The sequence below is a fragment of the Bos grunniens genome, chromosome 16 (assembly GCF_055505025.1).
Source record: "Bos grunniens cultivar Pamir isolate PY7600 chromosome 16, Bosgru_T2T1.0, whole genome shotgun sequence".
NCBI classification, from domain to species: Eukaryota; Metazoa; Chordata; class Mammalia; order Artiodactyla; family Bovidae; genus Bos; species Bos grunniens.
In genome coordinates, this window is record NC_141180.1 from 44,104,472 (window position 1) to 44,123,406 (window position 18,935).

General features: G+C 36.0%; 1 protein-coding gene across 9 annotated transcripts in view; it reads left to right on the plus strand.

Annotated features, from left to right (window-relative positions):
- Window positions 1-18,935, plus strand: part of NME7 (NME/NM23 family member 7) — a 249,209-nt gene that overhangs the window by 57,043 nt on the left and 173,231 nt on the right. For 8 of the 9 annotated variants that reach the window (XR_015143506.1, XM_086344832.1, XM_086344828.1 and 5 more), the window contains 4 exons: window positions 1,862-1,972; window positions 5,930-5,980; window positions 7,492-7,699; window positions 13,059-13,167. Coding sequence is in view for 8 of the 9 variants with exons in the window: in XM_086344832.1 (XP_086200958.1) it covers window positions 1,862-1,972; window positions 5,930-5,980; window positions 7,492-7,699; window positions 13,059-13,167 (479 nt within the window). In the remaining variant the exon portion in view is untranslated. Of the gene's footprint in view, window positions 1-1,861; window positions 1,973-5,929; window positions 5,981-7,491; window positions 7,700-8,594; window positions 9,816-13,058; window positions 13,168-18,935 lie in introns of those variants that run through there. The other variant, XM_086344835.1, reaches the window with a different exon arrangement.

Below are 18,935 nucleotides of genomic sequence, written 5' to 3' on the forward strand. Positions count from 1 at the left end.
GAAGGCTGAGTGCTGAAGAATTGATGCTTTTGAACTGTGGTGTTGGAGAAGACTCTGGAGAGAGTCCCTTGGACTGCAAGGAGATCCAGCCAGTCCATTCTGAAGGATATCAGCCCTGGGATTTCTTTGGAAGGCATGATGCTAAAGCTGAAACTCCAGTACTTTGGCCACCTCATGCGAAGAGTTGACTCATTGGAAAAGACTCTGATGCTGAGAGGGATTGGGGGCAGGAGGAGAAGGGGACGACAGAGGATGAGATGGCTGGATGGCATCACTGACTCGATGGATATGAGTCTGAGTGAACTCTGGGAGTTGGTGATGGACAGGGAGGCCTGGCGTGCTGCGATTCATGGGATCACAAAGAGTTAGACACGACTGAGCGACTGAACTGAACTGAGTGTGAATTTGCTGTATGACAGAGGGAGCTCAACCTGGTGTTCTGTGACAACCTAGAGGGGTGGGATGGGTAGGGGATGAAAGGGAGGTTCAAGAGGGAGGGGACATAATATACTTATGACTGATTCATGTTGTTGAATGGCAGAAACCAACACAACATTGTAAAGCAACTATCCTCCAATTAAACACATAGTGAAAAGAAATGTTAGCAGGGTGTTTGCTAGTCATAGACGTTGTCAGGTGGGGGGACATTTATTTCTTTGTACGTGATTCATGCTATGAATAAACAGAAGAATTTAGAATAATTTCCAGATCAATGCTGAACTGACTGCATGGCATACACATGTTAAAGTTTAAGAGACCAGAAATCAAGGTGATAATATGTTTAATGCAACTTTTTAGAAAATTGTTATCTTTTATAAAATGTTAAGAAATAGAAGTGTTTTTAAACACTTATGTTTTCTTACGTGGGCATATTTAAAATCACAGTCTTAACTTTTTTTCCCCTCTAACCTTTTATTCGGAGAAGGCAATGGCACCCCACTCCAGTACTCTTGCCTGGAAAATCCATGGATGGAGGAGCCTGGTGGGCTGCAGTCCATGGGGTCGCTGGGAGTCGGAGACGACTGAGTGACTTCACTTTCACTTTTCACTCTCATGCATTGGAGAAGGAAATGGCAACCCACTCCAGTGTTCTTGCCTGGAGAGTCCCAGGGACGGAAGAGCCTGGTGGGCTGCCGTCTCTGGGGTCTCACAGAGTCGGACATGACTGAAGTGACTTAGCAACCTTTTATTACTCTTTTTTATAGATTGGGTACTAATTTTTATTTCCTTGGGGAAAACAGTAAACTTACATTGAATAAGTTTTTATTTATTTATATATTTTAATTGGAGGCTAATTATACAGAGTGAATTGGAGCCTTTTATACAGAGTGGTGGCTCAGAGGTTAAAGCATCTGCCCGCAATGCAGGAGACCCAAGTTTGATCCCTGGGTCGGGAAGATCTCCTGGAGAAGGCAATGGCAACCCACTCAAGAGTACTGTCCAGTACTCTTGCCTGGAGAATCCCATGGAGGGAGGAGCCTGGTAGGCTACAGTCCATGGGGTTGCAAAGAGTCGGACACAACTGAGCGACTTCACTATACAGAGTGAAGTAAGTCAGAAAGGACAACACCAATACGGAATGTTAACACAAATATATGGAAATTAGAAAGACAGTAACAGTGACCCTATATGCGAGACAGCAAAAAAGACACATATAAAGAACAGACTTTCAGATTTTGTGGGAGAAGGCAAGGGTGGGATGATTTGAGAGAACAGTATTGTATAAGTTTTTAAGAGATTATTAGTACATTTGTCTTTATAATTTACTTTGAGCTAGGATTTTAATGGAAACGACCTCTGATTAAGTATTATAAGTAAAAACTGCTGAACTATTTTTATTTTTAAATGTATTTCCTTACAGAACATTAGCCCTGATTAAACCAGATGCAGTATCAAAAGCTGGAGAAATAATTGAAATAATAAACAAAGCTGGATTTACTCTAACCAAACTCAAAATGATGACGCTATCAAGGTAAATTTTTTGATCATTTTCAGTTATATAATGTCTGGTTCCTTTTTTAAAAAAAATTATCTTTCATGTTGTTGTTTAAAAACTTCCACAGAATGACAAAGAATAAATTAGTAACCTTATTAGAATGAGAAAATATAAGACAACAGGTAATCAGATGTGTAAATCATGATTGAACTCTAAGCAAGTAGGAATTGTCAGGTTATACTAATAACTATTAACTATTTATTAGACATTAATTCTTTATTTTCTTTCATAACCCCATCAGTGTTTCATATCTGTAATTTTTTATATAACACATTGTATAGAAATTATAGAAGAAATGAATATTATTCATATTTGACAAGGAACTCTTACTGTTGAGATTTCAAAAGTGATGTGTTTGGAAATGTTTTAGTTTGGAAATGTTTTCGTTCCTCCCAACATATTATATGTGATTGGTAAATATACCTATTTACTGTTCTGAAAAGCAAGCCATTTTATTTGACCAGATATTTTCTAAGTTATTTAGTGAGAGTTAGACTTACTGTAAGGTAAGGGGATTAGTGTAGTTGTTAGGCAGGGCTGGACCCAGCAGTTTTGTTACTTACTCCAGTGATTTATGTTTGTTTGGTTAGGTGTCTTCTCACTGCTGTCCCTGGCTCTCTGTCCCATGGGACAGTTGCTTTTTTGTCTCTATGAGAACAGGGAAAATGGATAGCAGTAGAAATTCAATATTGAAGTCTGCTCCCTAGAAACGTTAACAAAACATGCTCAATTTTACCCCAAAAAAAGACAATTTGAAATTTTCCCCTATGTAAGATCTCTCAGCTTAAATATATTCTAGAAAGGCAGACATCTATTTCAGAGCTCAGAATCTAGACCCAGATTAGGTTGTGGCTCTGCACAACTTACTTCTGTTTCAGTTTCTTCATCTGCTAAATGGAGGTTATAATATCACCAATACTGTAAAGTTGTTATGAGGGTTATGTGAGCTTAATAAAAGTAAAATGCTTTGAAAAATTGTTGCACACAGTATGCGCATATAGGTGTTAGCTATTAGTGGTGGCAGTATAGTACTTACCAGTGCTGTCATTACTTAGTGGAAACAGAGGTCATGATCCTTATGAGCATAGTTAGATTTGTCCTGTTTCTGTTTGTATTGAAGGTGCTAGCCCTTACAGCAGGCAGTGGGGCTGAATTCTGAGAGATGACTTTGAATAGTGTTAGTGACATTGAACTTTTTTATGTCTGTATCAAACATTGGAGGTGTAATCTGGCATCAAATTTCCCACAATAAAGCTGCCCCAAAAAACTTAATAGCTGTTTAAATTGTTCATAGCACCTCATACATCTCTATTAATATTAGTGTCAAGTCTTGGATTTTACCTAACTTAAAAGTTAATAAGTTAGTGTGTTACTCTCTCAGGGATGCTAGCAGAAGACATGAGACTTCTGAGCCAGGGACACAGGGCTTCATTAAGTTCAATTAGCAGCATGAACATCATGTTTCTCTTGGTTCCCGTTGCCTTCATGTCCTGTGAGAATAATATGAGATGGGCCTGGGTGGATGTTGCACACACAGTTGATTGCATCACAGCTGAGGAGGGTTGAACTCAGGTTACCCACTGTTTCATTAGCAAGCTGTAAACAAGTCTGCTCTTTGTACTAAGGAGACATGACCTCATCCCTCAAAGTCACTCACTATAAACATAACTCCAAGAAATGGCTAGGATAGAGAGTAGTTGGGGCCTTGCATTCTTGGCGTACCCAATAAGATGTGTTAGGAAGGCAAGAGACCCACAGAGAAGTGTCTCCCAAAGCTTAAATCTTCTCAAAACTTATTTGCTCAAACGTCGGCTCCTCCCTCATGACGGTATCTGAAAAGCAGCAGCTGGGTTCCATTTAACTGTACTTCTAGTTCTCGGATCAGGGCCTGATTCAGAGTAGACACTAAGTAAATATTCCATAAAATAATTAATAGATCATTGTGAGAATGTTCTGAAAACACAAGAAAACATAACAAAACAAGAACAGAAAAGACTTCTGTAGGTGGTCATGCACTTATTTCTCTCCATCTAAGCCTTTTAAGGGAGGAATTAAATACAAGTGATGAGAAAAAAATTCATGAACTCATTTTGGTTTCAGTGATAGATTTTGAATGGAAGTAACTGTGGAGTCAGTGACATGTTAGAAGAAAACAAAATACTTTCAGTAATTAATAGTTTTCATTAATGTTAAAGATGATTTTGTTTTCTTAGTAGTTCTGTAGAATTGGTCAGATTAGTAGTCTCACTGCTAACTCTTCTAAAATACTCCCCACTTGAATTTTTCAGAGTTTTTACCTCATTTTAGAATGCAATACAGATTATCCATATCAGTTTTGTGAATTCTTCTGCTTACCCACTAGAGTTTTTATTTTTATTTTTCTGAAGTTGGTAATAGAAAGGTCATAAGCAATCAGAAATTTGGGTTCACATCTCCTTCTCCTTATTCCTTTACTAAGTAGCATTTTGATCTGGATAAATTATATAATCATGCTGAACTACATTATTTTTAAATGTAAAATGAAGATGATCATACCTATTTCAATATATTGTTGTGGGGAATAATAAAATTTAACATTGGCATATAATAGTCTCTAGAACAATAAGTTTTCTTCCCCTTCTATGTCTTGGGTCAAATTTTCTTTTCTATACTTGCATAGTATACTTTCATAATCTCTTCATGGCCAAAGAGAATATTTTAGTACATTTTGTTTGAATAAAAATATATCCTGATATATGAATTACTATATGAATTCATTATATGAATTTATTTTTTAATGGGCCCATAAGAGCTTAAAGCATCACGTCAAGCCCCTGGTGGCTTGAAAAGAATCGGCCTGCAATGCAGGAGACCTGGGTTTGATCCCTTGGTTGGGAAGATCCCTTGGAGAAGGCAATGACTACCTACTCCAGTATTCTTGACTGGAGAATTCCATGGATAAAGAAGCCTGGTGGGCTACAGTCCATGGGTTCGCAGAGTCGGACATGGTTGATCAACTAACATATAAAATCTTAATGCATTACATACTAAATTGTCAAGCCTGAAAGTTTAATCCTTTGTTAGAGGATACTTTGCTATTTTAAAAAATTGATGTTGACATATGTTTGTCACATACTATGAACTGTTTCAAGCCTTTGAGAAAACTGTATGCGTTTGAGACACTTGATTTGATTAGCTGAAAAGTCTAAATAACTTTTTCAATATGTGTAAAATTCCATTATCCTATTTATTTTCTCCATGGTCGTGGGACTATAAACTTAAAAAGTAAATCCTGATTGCCACTGATAAATTCAGATTTCTGAATATATCTATATTATCCCTTTTTGGGGGGATGTAAGTTCAAGCATTAGTTTTTAATACAGTAATAACTAGTAAGAGTACATTGATGTGCATAATTTGTCAAGCAGTCTTTAAAAACACAAGTCCGTAGTCTTTCTTTTGGAGCAATCTATATAAGAAAGAAAATTTTAACTATTAAAGTAAAATTCTAGCCTAAGCTCTCAAGTTAAAGCCTATAGAAGAAAGTAAAAACTTTTGAATTTGTAAATATCTTTGCAATAATTAATATTTTTCTTTTCATTGATAAAGATTACATATTTTTTGATGTTCAACTTACGTGAACTTTAAAAAACGGTAATTCTTATTGGTCATATGTTAAACGTTGTTTTTAGAATGATAAAGATGCTAGTGAAAAGGAAGATAGTAGACTTGAACATGAACAGTAAATATTGCCTCTTTTATTCATTTTAATTTTATATCTTAACATAGATATGCATACTAGCAAAAATTTGAAAAGAGGGGGCATTTGAGCAGAATATTTGGTGAAAAGTCCTTAATTCTCATATGGATCAAATAGAGAAATTCACTATTTTATTAATATTAGTTAATTTCCTTACATAATTGTTAACTTTTGTCATTTTGATTATTTTATAGGAAAGAAGCAACAGATTTTCATATAGACCATCAGTCAAGGCCCTTTTTAAAGTAGGTACTGAATTCAAGGCTCATGTTGTATAATGGAGGATATTGTGGAAAACTAAAGAGTTATAATTTCACAATTCAGAAATCTGTTACCTGAGAATAATTTGTCAAAAAGTCCTTAGCAGGGACTTCCCGGTGGTGCAGTGGGTAAGACTCCGCACTCCCAATGCAGGGGGCCCAGGTTCAGTCCCTGGCCGGGGAGCTAGATCCCATATGCCACAACTAGAGTTCACATGCCTCAGCTAAAGATCCTGCATGTCACTGCTAAGACCCAGTGGGGCAAATAAATAAAATAAAAATATCTTTTAAAAAGTCCTTGGCAACATCTTACAACTGCAGAGAGCTTTTTTTCTAAGAATTGGTATGTTTTTCCCCTCTCCTTTTACTAGGTGAAAATTCTTTTTTAAATAAATATGCTAAACGTTAATCAGAAGCAAATGGCATGAACTGCTTAAATTATGAGGAGCATAGCTTTCTTTTTAGATTTCAGTAGAATAAAAATAGAGTAATAATTACATTTATGTTGAGTATCTATTTGTGTTTTAAACTATTAATGGTATTCTCAGTGTATGTAAAACATTGTTCGTAGAACCCTTGTGTTAAATAAATTGTTTGATACACATTTTGCTGTTTGAAATATATCGACAACTATGTTAGAAAGTAAATCTATATTCTAAATATTTGGGTTGTATTTAAAGTTAAGTGAATATGGTGTACCTCATTACTGTTGACAAAGGAGAAGTGCTTACTTTTCTAATAATGAAGGATTAGCCAAGCTGTGGAAAACATTCTAGTTGGTGTCCTGTACATAATAGTGTTTTATTCAAGTTTTACATAAGAAAATCATTATGTTATAGGTTATTTTAAACAAAGCATTATCAAAATATTCCCAAACCTTGTGTAGAATAGGCATCCATAATTCTCTTGGAAATTATTCTTCATTATAGTCTTTGTATATATTTGTATTATTACAGCTTCTAGTTTAATGTCTTGTATGTCACTTGACCAACTCAGTGCTTAGTGACTGAAAATTCATTGTCATTCTTTGAATTCTAATAAATCTACACAGAAATTATTGGATTCTTACTACAAATATATTCCAAGACATCACTCATCACTTTGTCTATTGAGATTTTATTTGACTACCATGTTAAATATGTTAAAATAAGAAGATTCTTCTGTACCTTTCAGAACAATGCAAAAAGCAATATAGATCAACAATATGCATTTTAAATCAATGAAATAGTCTTAGTTCACTGAAACATTGATGCTTCTGCTAACAGTAATTGGTTTGACAATAGTGATTTGTAGTGACTCAGGCTACTGCAGGACACTCAGTTTATAAAAACTTTACCTTATCCATGTAAAATTCACTATGTCCAATAGTTCTGAGACAATAATATTCATATTTATAGCTATGTGATTAAATACTCACATGGTAATATTTCTTTGTTAAGAGAGATGCCTTGGTTAATACAGAAATGAAGCAAATCAATCTTTCACCTGTTTCACAGTGAGCTAATCCAGTTTATTACAAGTGGACCTATAATTGCCATGGAGATTTTACGAGATGATGCTGTATGTGAATGGAAGAGACTTCTTGGACCTGCGAACTCTGGACTGGCACGTACAGATGCTCCTGAAAGCATTAGAGCCCTCTTTGGAACAGATGGCATAAAGAATGCAGCTCATGGCCCTGATTCTTTCGCTTGTGCTGCCAGAGTAAGGTGTTTTTAAACTATTTTAATTTGTTTTGGTTTTGCTAAATGTTTGATGTCAGAGTAAAGCATTTTGTCACAGCTGACTTAAGGTAGATTTATGCAGCTGATCTAATAGTAGAAGAAACCTTTGACCTTTTGCTTGTAATTAAACAGACATGAGTTTGAGCAAGCTCTGGGAGTTGGTGATGGATAGGGAAGCTTGGTGTGCTGCAGTCCATGGGGTCGCAAAGAGTGGGACAAGACTGAGTGACCAAATTGAAACAGTGTTTCAATGATATGTGTCCTTTGAGAACTGGCAACCTGGTCATCCTCTGAATAAGTTTCTCCAGTTAAAATACTTGTTGTCTTGTTTTGTTCCAAAGACTTAAATCACTGAGGCTTATCAGTAAATGAATTATTCCTGTAAGAATACCACTTTATGGAAAGTGAATATTCAAAAAGACATATTCTTTCTTTGACTCAGACTTGACACCATATTTTCAAGCTTAACATCCTTCCTTTTTCTACATGTAGCTAGTGTTTATGAAAGTTTTTCTATTAATAATTCTCATTTTAAATTTATATAAATAAGGTATTACTCCACTGGGTTTATACTGATGTTGAATTAATGAAATGCAAGTTAACTCTTAGCATTCTGAGAAGTTTCTCAGCTAATTTAAGATGGTTTTTAGTCTGGTCATATACAAAGTGGAATAATACTAGCAAGTTTTATGATATGAAAGTGAAACTGTTAGTTGCTCAGTCATGTCTGACTCTTTGCAACCCCATGGTCAGTAGCCCGCCAGGCTCCTCTATCCATGGGATTCTCCAGGCAAGAATACTGGAATGGGTTGCCATTTCCTTCTCCAGGGGATCTCCCCAACCCAGGGACTGAACCCTCTTCTCCTGCATTGTAGGTGGATTCTTTTAGTGCCGAGCCACTGAGGAAGCCCTTAAGTTTTGATGGCTGTGGAATATTCTCCTGCATGGATAAAGCATTTTTACTTCAGCATTTCCTTACCTTTGGATGTTTTGTTAGGTTCTAATTCTTTTCATGTTTGTAATAAGGGTGCACTGATCATGTGACTTCATATTTCATCAATATCTTGGTTTATTTTCTGAGAACAGATTTCATATTTGACATTAGAATATGTAGATTTCGGTAATTTTTTTTAAATGTCTTAAATTGAGTCCTTTACAAAAATGATATTTAAAATGACTGTGTGAAATTTTCAGAGACACCTGTAACTGGCAACCATTTATTAATGTATTTTATCATGATGATTAAGGATATGGGTATAGATTAGTCAAATGTTTTAGGAGATTTCACATGGGGTCTTATCAGGGTGAAATTTATGAAATGATATAAGTATATACTTAACAATTTGTATAAAATACAGTACAAAAAACTGTATACTTAAAGCTGATCAAATTGAGTCTGAGTTTTATTTTTTGGGAAAGTTACATATCTTTATCCTTCCCTGCTAGGTCATTTAGAGACATATAAAAGACTTAAAGTAATAGTAAAGAACCTCAGAAAGAGGAAAGCTTTGTGCAGAATGTTTAAAGCAGCTGAAATCACAAATGAATATGAATTCTTTTGTTTGACATTATCAGTATATTTGTTGTTTGAAGTCTCTAAATTACTTGCCATATAACCATGATCTAGTAACAGGGTTCTTGCAAATATTAGCTGAATTAATAGGTGAGACAGATATGGCAGTCAGCCCAAGGAGAAAGAGAAAGCAAAGGCATAGAATCTCACTTTCACCAAGATATATTTAAGTGGCAATCTTTATATTTTTGCCTTAAATACATATTTATTCATATATAAATGAGTACTTGAAAAACTTGGGTTTTTATTTTTTTAAACTGAGCAAAAAAGAGGTTGGGACAAAAATAATTGGTCAAATAATTGGTTAAAATAGAGTTGGAACATTCTAGCATTGCTTTTTACATCTGAAAGAGAAGTGATATTATAGAAAAAGTTCAGGACTTTGGAGTTAGTATGACTAGATTTTGAAACATGACTTTGCCATGTATTAACTCGTAAGGGCTTGTTCCTTAAGCCTTCTGAATGTCTTTTTTTCTCATTTGTTCAGGGTAGATAAATAAAAATTCTTCATGTGTTAAATAAACTGCTTCTGAATTTCAATCATTCCAAAATGTTTATTGAGAAGCTATTGTGAACAAGGCAAAGTCCTGCTTCTCATGGAGCTTACAGCTCTTCTAATGTCAGATAATAAATAAACAATCTATAACTCTGATGTCTACTGATAAGTGCTCTGAGGCAAATAAACCAGGAGAAGGCCACAGAAAGAGACCAGAGTCAGAAGGATCATATGTGGAGTGGAGGTATGGAATACTATTTTAAAAAAAAATTATTTTAGTTTTGGCTGTGTCCGGTCTTAGCTGAGGCGTGCAGGATATTTTGTTAAAGTGCCCAGGCTTTCTAGCTGTGGCAGGAGACCCAGCAGTGGCAGCGCACAGGCATAGTTGCCCCCTAGCACGTGAGATCTTGGTTCCCCGACCAGGGATCAAACCCACATCCCCCTGCGTTGGAAGGTGGATTCTTAACCACTGGACCACCAGGGAAGTCTCTAGAATGCTGTTAAATCTAGTATATTCAGAAAGTCCTTACAGTCTCTGGTTTGAGCAGAGATCAGAAGGAAGTGAGGGAGAAAGCCATGCAAATGTCCGGGGGAAAGTGTTCCGGGAAGAAAGGGAACAATACATGTAAAGATTCTGAGGTAGGATATTTGCTGTGTTCAAGGAACAGTGAGGAGGTGAGGCCAGTGATGCTGGGGCAGAAATAGCTTCATGGAAATAGGTTGAAGATTAGGTCAGGTGTAGCAAGGGACCAGGTCACATAAGGCCTTGTAGGACATCTGGGACTTTGAAATTTATTGGGAATAAGACAGGAGATGTTGGAGGGCACTGTGCAGAGGAGTGACATGATTTTTCTAAGTTTCATTTTTACTACTGTTAATAATGGACCAGTTAGGGTGGAGGGACGTGTGTTGTGGGAAAAGTTGGAATGGGAGGTCAGTCAGATGGTTAGTGAAGTTGTTAAAGGGAGAGTTGGTTGGCATGTGGCATGGACCAGAGTGATAGATGTGGAGGTAGTGGATGGATTCTGGATATATTTTGAAGGATTTCCTGATATATGGGACAGGTGGAGAAGAATCAGGAATTGCTAGTTTCTTGTTGTTGTTTATTTTTGGCTTGTGCAATTGAAGTATAAGGAAAAAGGTGGGATTGAACAGATTAATGGGAGACAGTGGAAATGAGAAGTTCTGTTTTGGATGTTTTAAATCTGAAATGTCAATATGGATGTGTAGTTTAGGGCAGAAGTTGAGCTGGAGGTTAAAGTGTAGGAACCATCAGAATACAGAGAGCATTGAAAGCCATGGGACTCAAGGACCTCAGCAAGACAGTGGCAATAGAATAGTGACAATAGATAGTACTAGACCCCTCATGAGCACTTAGGGGTCTGCTAGATAGGAGAAAATCATTAAAGGAGACTGAGAAGAAGTGACTAGTGAGGTGGGGAGAAACCAAGTAATGAAAGCATTCCAGGATGAAGGCATCAATTGTGTCAAATGCTGTTGGGTCAGGTAAGGTGAGGTCTGAGAATTAACCAGGGTACATGGCAACGTGGAGGTGGCTGGGGATTTTCATGAGTAAACTTCCACAGAGTGAAAGCCTAATTAGTTGTAAGTTTAAGAGGGAATGGAAGAGAAGACAGAATGAAGACATCTTTTTTGAGAAGTTTTGTTGCAAAGGAAGCAGAGAAGAGGAGCTGTAGAAGGGCCCTGTCCTTACAGTTTGCAGTCCTGTACCATAGCTTCTTGTCACACTGGGTTTACTTCATTCATTCATTCACTACCTACCAAGACCCTGTAGGTATTGGAGTTTTCACCTGTACCATAGGTATTTTCACCTGTACCATACATATTCTCTGAGAATATGTTATCAAAGCATCTAGTACAGCTCTGCAAACAGTACTTGGTGATACTCATCAAGAAGAGTAATAAGCAAAGGCATTAATACAATAGAAAGATACTTGTCTAAGGAATGGAACATTTTAATTCTAAAGAGTCATTAATGCTGGAATCACTCAAGTATATATGCTACTATTTGGACAGTTCCTCAGATTGTTTTTTTGTTTTTCTGGCCGCACCATAAGGCATTTTATATCTTAGCTCCTCAGTGAGCAGTCAGACCTGCACCCCTGCACTGGGAGTGCAGTCTTAACCTCTGGACCACCAGGGAGGTCCCCCAAGTGGTTGTTTTAAACTGCATACCAGTGTGGTACCGTAACACATCCTATTATCTTTCAATTTTTAAATTTAGTGAAAGTGAGTATTTACTTTGAGCTCTTTGTTTTAGAGGCTGAAGCACCTACAAGGCTATGCAAGTTAGTTATTTTGGGGGGCAATTACCAAAATAACCACAACCTTGGAGAAGTATAGGGTACTGATGATTGGCAGCATCAGTAAAGGCCTCCTGGAGGAAGTGATCTTTGAAGTGATCCTTTACACATTAGTATGGTTCTTTGAGGACAGCCGGCTTTATAGCGAACGGTGGAGATAATAGTAGAAAAGCTTAGTGGCAGAGAAGCGCACATCTGAAAAAATGGTTAGTGTGGCCATCTTCATGGCCAGTTCAAATTGCTGGGTTGTCCTTTTAATGAATTATGTGCAAAGCAAATAGCACAACATGTATCTGGCTATAAAATAAGGTTCATGTGATTTGACTTTAAACTAGTACTATTTATATACATATATACAGTAAATTAATTTTAACTAACTGTAGCTCTGATTCTTGAATACTCATCTGTTTCTGTAAAGATTTCCTAATTTTTAACGGCATTTTAGACATTTTAATGAAAAGCTTTGAATCGAACCTGTGTCTCATAAACTGATACTTTGAATAAAATAGGAAACCTTATATTGATTACATCCAATATTCAAAATGTTAAGACATTCTCAGTTTTATTCCTGGGACAGAATAGTACATATTGTCATTGCTTTAATACTTCTTTATATGTTCTTTTTTAAGACTTAGAACAAGGTTCAGTTCATCAGTTAGTCTTTGTAAAAATAATTTTTAGGAAATTCAGGAAAGAATTTATATTGTGAAACTTTAAAAGTGATTGCTTTGTTCTTCCCTTCTCATATAAATAGCTTAGGAGTAAAAGAGATTGTATTTGGGTAGGACCCTATGGGGCCTCCCTGGGACGGTCACTTCCCCTATACCCTCTACTTTAGCTCCTTTCTGAGGTACCCAGATAGTAGTCTCTGATGCACATTTCCTGAGTCGTTTTACAGATGTATAACAAAATTACATGTGCCAAAGTCATTTCTCTGTGTCTTTAGGAAATGGAGTTATTTTTTCCTTCGAGTGGAGTGTGTGGGCCAGCAAACACTGCTAAATTTACTAATTGTACTACTTGTTGCATTGTTAAGCCCCATGCTGTCAGCGAAGGTAAGTACTGTGTTAAATACAATATAGCCAATACATTCTGCTAATAGCTGAATTTGCTAATATTTGTTTTCTTGATATAGGTAATATGTTGAAATTAAAATATAGTTTTAATATTTCCATTCACTTTTTTGAAGGCACATGAATAAAAGTCATGTAATATGAGGGCAAAATCTGAGTTTACATTTGTCTTTCTCTTTGTGCATTTCTAAAAGGTGTTCCTTGGGTTCCTGCTCATGCTCATCCTATTACTGATCTTGATTCCCTGACTTTTAATCTGCTTTCTCTTCTCCCAGCCACATACTGTGATTAACTGAATTCACTTAAACAGCACTTCTAATTTAAAGCAATGTCTATCAGATCTGCAGTATGCCCTTCCTGAGAAAGCTAGAAACTTCTTTCGGTTCTGAGTATCTGAAACAGTTCTTTCATATGTGTGTGTTTGTGTGTATGTGTGTGAAAGAGTTTGCAATTTTTTTTTTCCTTTATTTTTCTTCATGTGTTTGTTTTAGTTGTTCAGTGTATTTTTGTCAGCCATCCCAAATCCTTTTGGAAATGAGATGGGGTATAATTTAAAAGGTCATCTTTAAAAAACTGCAATATACTAAATAATAGATGTTTAAATAAATACTAAGTAAATACTATTTATTTATACTAAATAAATAATAGATGAATGAATGGATTTGAAAAATTTTTGTATTCTAAGTATTATATGGGTTTAAATCATTTTTATTTTTTAAAGATTTAAACTATATTTCGTATACTCATATTTGATATATGAAAGTAGAGGCATATGAGTTCAAGTAAAAAATTTTTGTTGAATCTAATCAGATGGCAGAATATTTTATTTAAACCTTGATATATGAAGGCATTTTTTATTTTTAAATTTCAATTTTAGGGATTTTTAAACCATTGTGAAATGCATAACTAACCTAATTCAGCTTAAGCTGTGACTATATATATATATATAGTTTCAGGTCTCATGTTGAGTTTATTATTAGATTTACTTGGCCCCCTTCCACTGGCTGGTTTATGTTTCTTTTTCTATAATGATCCGATTTCCTGGTGCATTTAATTTTACCTGTGGTCTCTAAGAAGAGATTTTTTTTAAAAAGGAGTTGTTAAGAGAGCAGCTGAAATGGAATAACAGAATATTATCTTTTGTTGACTGTCCACTGCCCCAGAGAAGGCCAAAAAGGCTTGTTGATTAAGCAAAACTGAGTTTATTGCTTACTACAGTAAGGAGATCACACTTAGTGGGCCTTACAATGGAGAGGTCATGGGCAGATAGTGTAGAATTTCAGGTGTGACCCTGAGAGATTTAAGATAGGTCTGTCAGTGCAGTGATATGATTGAAATGGGGTAAAATTTGTGATATAATAGTTTAGAATTAGTAGGAACATTGAGGCAAGAATCTTAACCAAGTCTTAAAAGTATACAACTGTTTGAGTTATTTGCCCTATTGAAGGAATATTGTGAAAAAGAAACAGTTTGAATAGTCTGTTGTTGAGATAACTGGACTTTTGGGAGGTTCTTGAGCTAAACAGTGAAGTTATTTACTGATTTACAGTTTTATCTTTGTAGGCAGTAATTTCTTGGCACAAATGATAAAGTCATGTGGATGTAGGCGGCCTTGGTTCTTAGTATTCTAGTTAATCTATATGGATGCAGTGATTCACTTCTAACTTATAAGAGAACTAGAGAAAAAAAGCTTAATTTGTGGAACAAATGGTGGAAATTTGGGGTATTGTAGTCTTTTTACCTAAGTAGATTGAAATATATTTTGTTATTTGGGACTTAGGATTTAAAAGGGAAGAAAAACAAGGTGAATTTTCTTGTTTTGTTTTCTAATTTATAAATTATGCAATGTGTTTGTCTTGATGTCCTTAGTATTATTTACATATAGTTAGTTTAATTCCATCGATAAAATAAATTATTTTTACTCTGAAATCAGGCTGTGTAGATTTGTATTCTGGCTCTGCTACTTACTAGCCATGGGAATACTGGATAAATTACTTAACCTCTTTGTACCTTGTTTTTTCATCTATAAAATGGGAATAATAGTATCCCTTCTTCACAAGGTAGTGGTAAGGTTTAAGTGCACTTAATGTAATGGTTACATGACTAAATGATTAATTAAGTGATTAAATGTAGAGATTAATGTCCTAAACAGTGCCCAGAACTTAAAGTGCTGTATGTGTTAGGCATTATTACTATTATGCTGCTGCTGCTGCTAAGTCGCTTCAGTCGTGTCCGACTCTATGCGACCCCATAGACGGCAGCCCACCAGGCTTCCCCATCCCTGGGATTCTCCAGGCAAGAACACTGGAGTGGGTTGCCATTTCCTTCTCCAAAGCATGAAAGTGAAAAGTGAAAGCTAAGTCGTTCAGTCGTGTCCGATTCTTCGTGACCCCACGGACTACAGCCTACCAGGCTCCTCTGTCCATGGGAGTTTCCAGGCAAGAGTACTAGAATGGGGTGCCATTATTACTATTATGATTACTACTATATTCCTACTACCACTACTACTGTTATTATCTTTTACTTTTTAAGTAAAGGTGAATGACACCTTAGAGACAAAGCAGTAGTTTAAAATACTAACAAAATCCAACATCCGTCATCCCCAGAAAGAAAATCCCTTTATTGTTTGAGGAACAAAATACTTTATTTTTTTAAAGTCTAAACTTAAGCCCATAAAGTAGGATTAATGCTTCCATCTAGTTGTTTTGGCAGCTATCAGCAATTACCTATTCCGATTGTCCATTACTGTTGGTATTGGGCAGGAGATGTTAACCAAATATGGGAGAGCTGCTTTTGCACTTGAAATGGTCAAGACATTAGGCTTTTTGATATATTAGAACCCTGAAGTTTTGTTGGAAATTTTCCTTTCTTTTAACAGATTACTGCATTAAACAATTTGCTGCATTTTTCATAACATTGTCCTCTCTGATTGTATGTTCCTCCTCAGTAAAATAAGTTAGGATAGTTTAAGAACAGAATAGACATTATTCTGTGAAACTGTGTAGAAAATTCTTATGAAAGAAAAGTATATTGTGTAGCTCACTGTTGTGTTTTGGCTCTAAAAACTAACTTACTACCTAACAAGCGCCCCCCTGAATTTTGGCTGATTGAATTTGGTTAAGTTCCCAGCTTTTTGTGTGTTGGATTTCCTTCAAGTAATTCAGCATCTGGAATACTATGGAAGAGGCATGACAGTTTTTGGTATAGAGAGACTGGATTTACATATGATTTCACTTATATGAGGAATATAAAAAATGAACAACAAATGAACAAACAAAGCAGATACAGGCTCACAGAGTCCAAGAATAAGCTGGTGGTTGCCAGAGGGAGAGGGGTTTGGGGAGGTGGACAAAATAGGTGAAGGGGATTAAAAGGCACACATTTATAAAATAAATAGGTCAGGAGGATGTAATGCACACATCGACGAGTCAGTAACCCTGTAACACCTTTGCATGGTGACGGATGATAACTCGTCTTAATGCGGTGATCATTTCGGAGTGTGGAATCAGTGTACACCTGAAACTAATGTAGTATTATATGTTAATTATAAATAAAAGGATTGGATATAACATTGTTAATCTCAGTTTCAATAAAAATTCTTGGAGTGGGCCCAGCTTTGCTAGGAGTTAGAGTTTTAAACTCTAAAACTCACAGTTTTAGAGTTTTATGATTGTTTTATCCTATCTGAAGGAGCAAACAGTCGAAGGGAATGTACAATAGTTCGTTGAACTGTTGTATATATAATACTCTGACTTTGTATGGAGCTTAGCATGCATTTTTGAAGCACAAAATTAAGGTATTGAAAATATCTAATGAATTGGTAAATTATGGGGACTTTCAATGAAGTCATCAATCTTTCACTTATAAGGAATCTCAAGAGTTCTGTTAGTTCCTACTAAAGAATCCCAGTCTTCAAGAAGGATTGCTTTTAATGGTCCTAACAAAGTAGTTGTGCATTAGGCTACTGAAAACCTTTTAGAAATAGTGAAATTTGCCTGCTAATATGTTCCAACATCTAATACCCTTTAGAAGGAAATGAGAGCCCCTAGGATTGTCAGTTGTAATGTCTTGAGTGAGGGCAGAGAAGAAAGTCTCCTCAAATCTTGTTAATGAGACTGTTAGAAATTAAGTATAGAACAACAATAGTTTTTATTATTAATACTAATTGTAGTTCATGTTTATGGAATGATAAGTACTTTACATGAATTATTTAATTCTTAAAACTGTGAGGCTAGGTATTATTTGAAATGCATGCCACAGAGGAAGAAACCTAGGCAGTGAGATGTTAATAACTTGCCAAAAGTCCTACAACTCTTAGGTGGTAGGGTTGGGATTTGAACCAAATTTGTCTTCTTTTTATCACATTATACAGTCCTGCATCTACATGGGTTATCACTTAGACCCTATAAATCCCCATCATCAAGTTTGATTATTAACCCCATTTTACCGATGTGGAATCTAAGAATTAGAAAGGGGTAGGTTATAACTTGAAATCCAGGGCTGTTTGATTCCACAGCTGGAATTATTTGTGATATTTGTGGTACTCCATGAATATTGAGATCAACTAATTGTGGAAAGCCATTTCTAATAGGTATGAAGGGTAATCTGAATATCTTAAACATAGTTTTAAAAAACTTAATTGGGTGGAAAATACTTACAGTTTAAGATGGAACTTGGAGAAATGAATGCTGTTCTGGTCAAGGTAATGGTTAAGAGATGAATGCTGCTGCTAAGTCACTTCAGTCGTGTCTGACTCTGTGCAACCCCATACAGCAACCACCAGGCTCCCCCATCCCTGGGATTCTCCAGGCAAGAACACTGGAGTGGGTTGCCATTTCCTTCTCCAATGTGTGAAAGTGAAAAGTGAAAGTGAAGTTGCTCAGTCGTGTCCTACTCTTAGTGACCCCATGGACTGCAGCCTACGAGACTCCTCCATCCATGGGATTTGCCAGGCAAGAGTACTGGAGTGGGGTGCCATTGCCTTCTCCATAAGAGATGAATAACAAGTTCTTAAAAACTGTAAATTTAGAATAGTTTCTTAAAATTTTTCAGTTAAATGGGAATAATGCTTTTTATATTTCTAAAGATGTTTAATTTGATTACAACAATCATTGTTCTTTTTAACTGTTTTTATTTTCATTTTAAAATCAATTTTTATTGGAGTATAGTTGCCTTAGGCTTCCCTGATAACTCAGTTGGTAAAGAATCCACCTGTAACGCAGGAGACCCTGGTTTGATCCTTGAGTAGGGAAGATCCCCTGGAGAAAGAAAAGGCTACCCACTGCAGAACTCTGGCCTAGAGAATTCCATGGACCGTATAGCCATGGGGTCATAAAGAGTCGGACATGACTGAGCGACCTTTACACACACAGAGTTGTCTTACAAGTTGTATTAGTTTCTGATGGAGCAAAGACAATTAGTTATTCATATATATATATCCCCTCTTTTTTATATTTCTTTCCCATGAGGTCACCACAGAACACTGAATAGAGTTCCCTGTGTTATACAGTGGGTTCTCATTAGTTGTCTATTTTATGCATAGTGTATATATGTCAATCCCGATTTCCCAATTAATCTCACCACCCCACCCCTGACCCTTGGTATACATATGTTTATTCTCTATATCTGTGTCTCTATTTATGCTTTGTAACTAAGTTCATCTGTACCATTTTTCTAGATTCCACATATAGGTGATATTACATGATGCTTGTTTTTCTCTTTCTGACTTCAGACTGTATGACAGTCCCTAG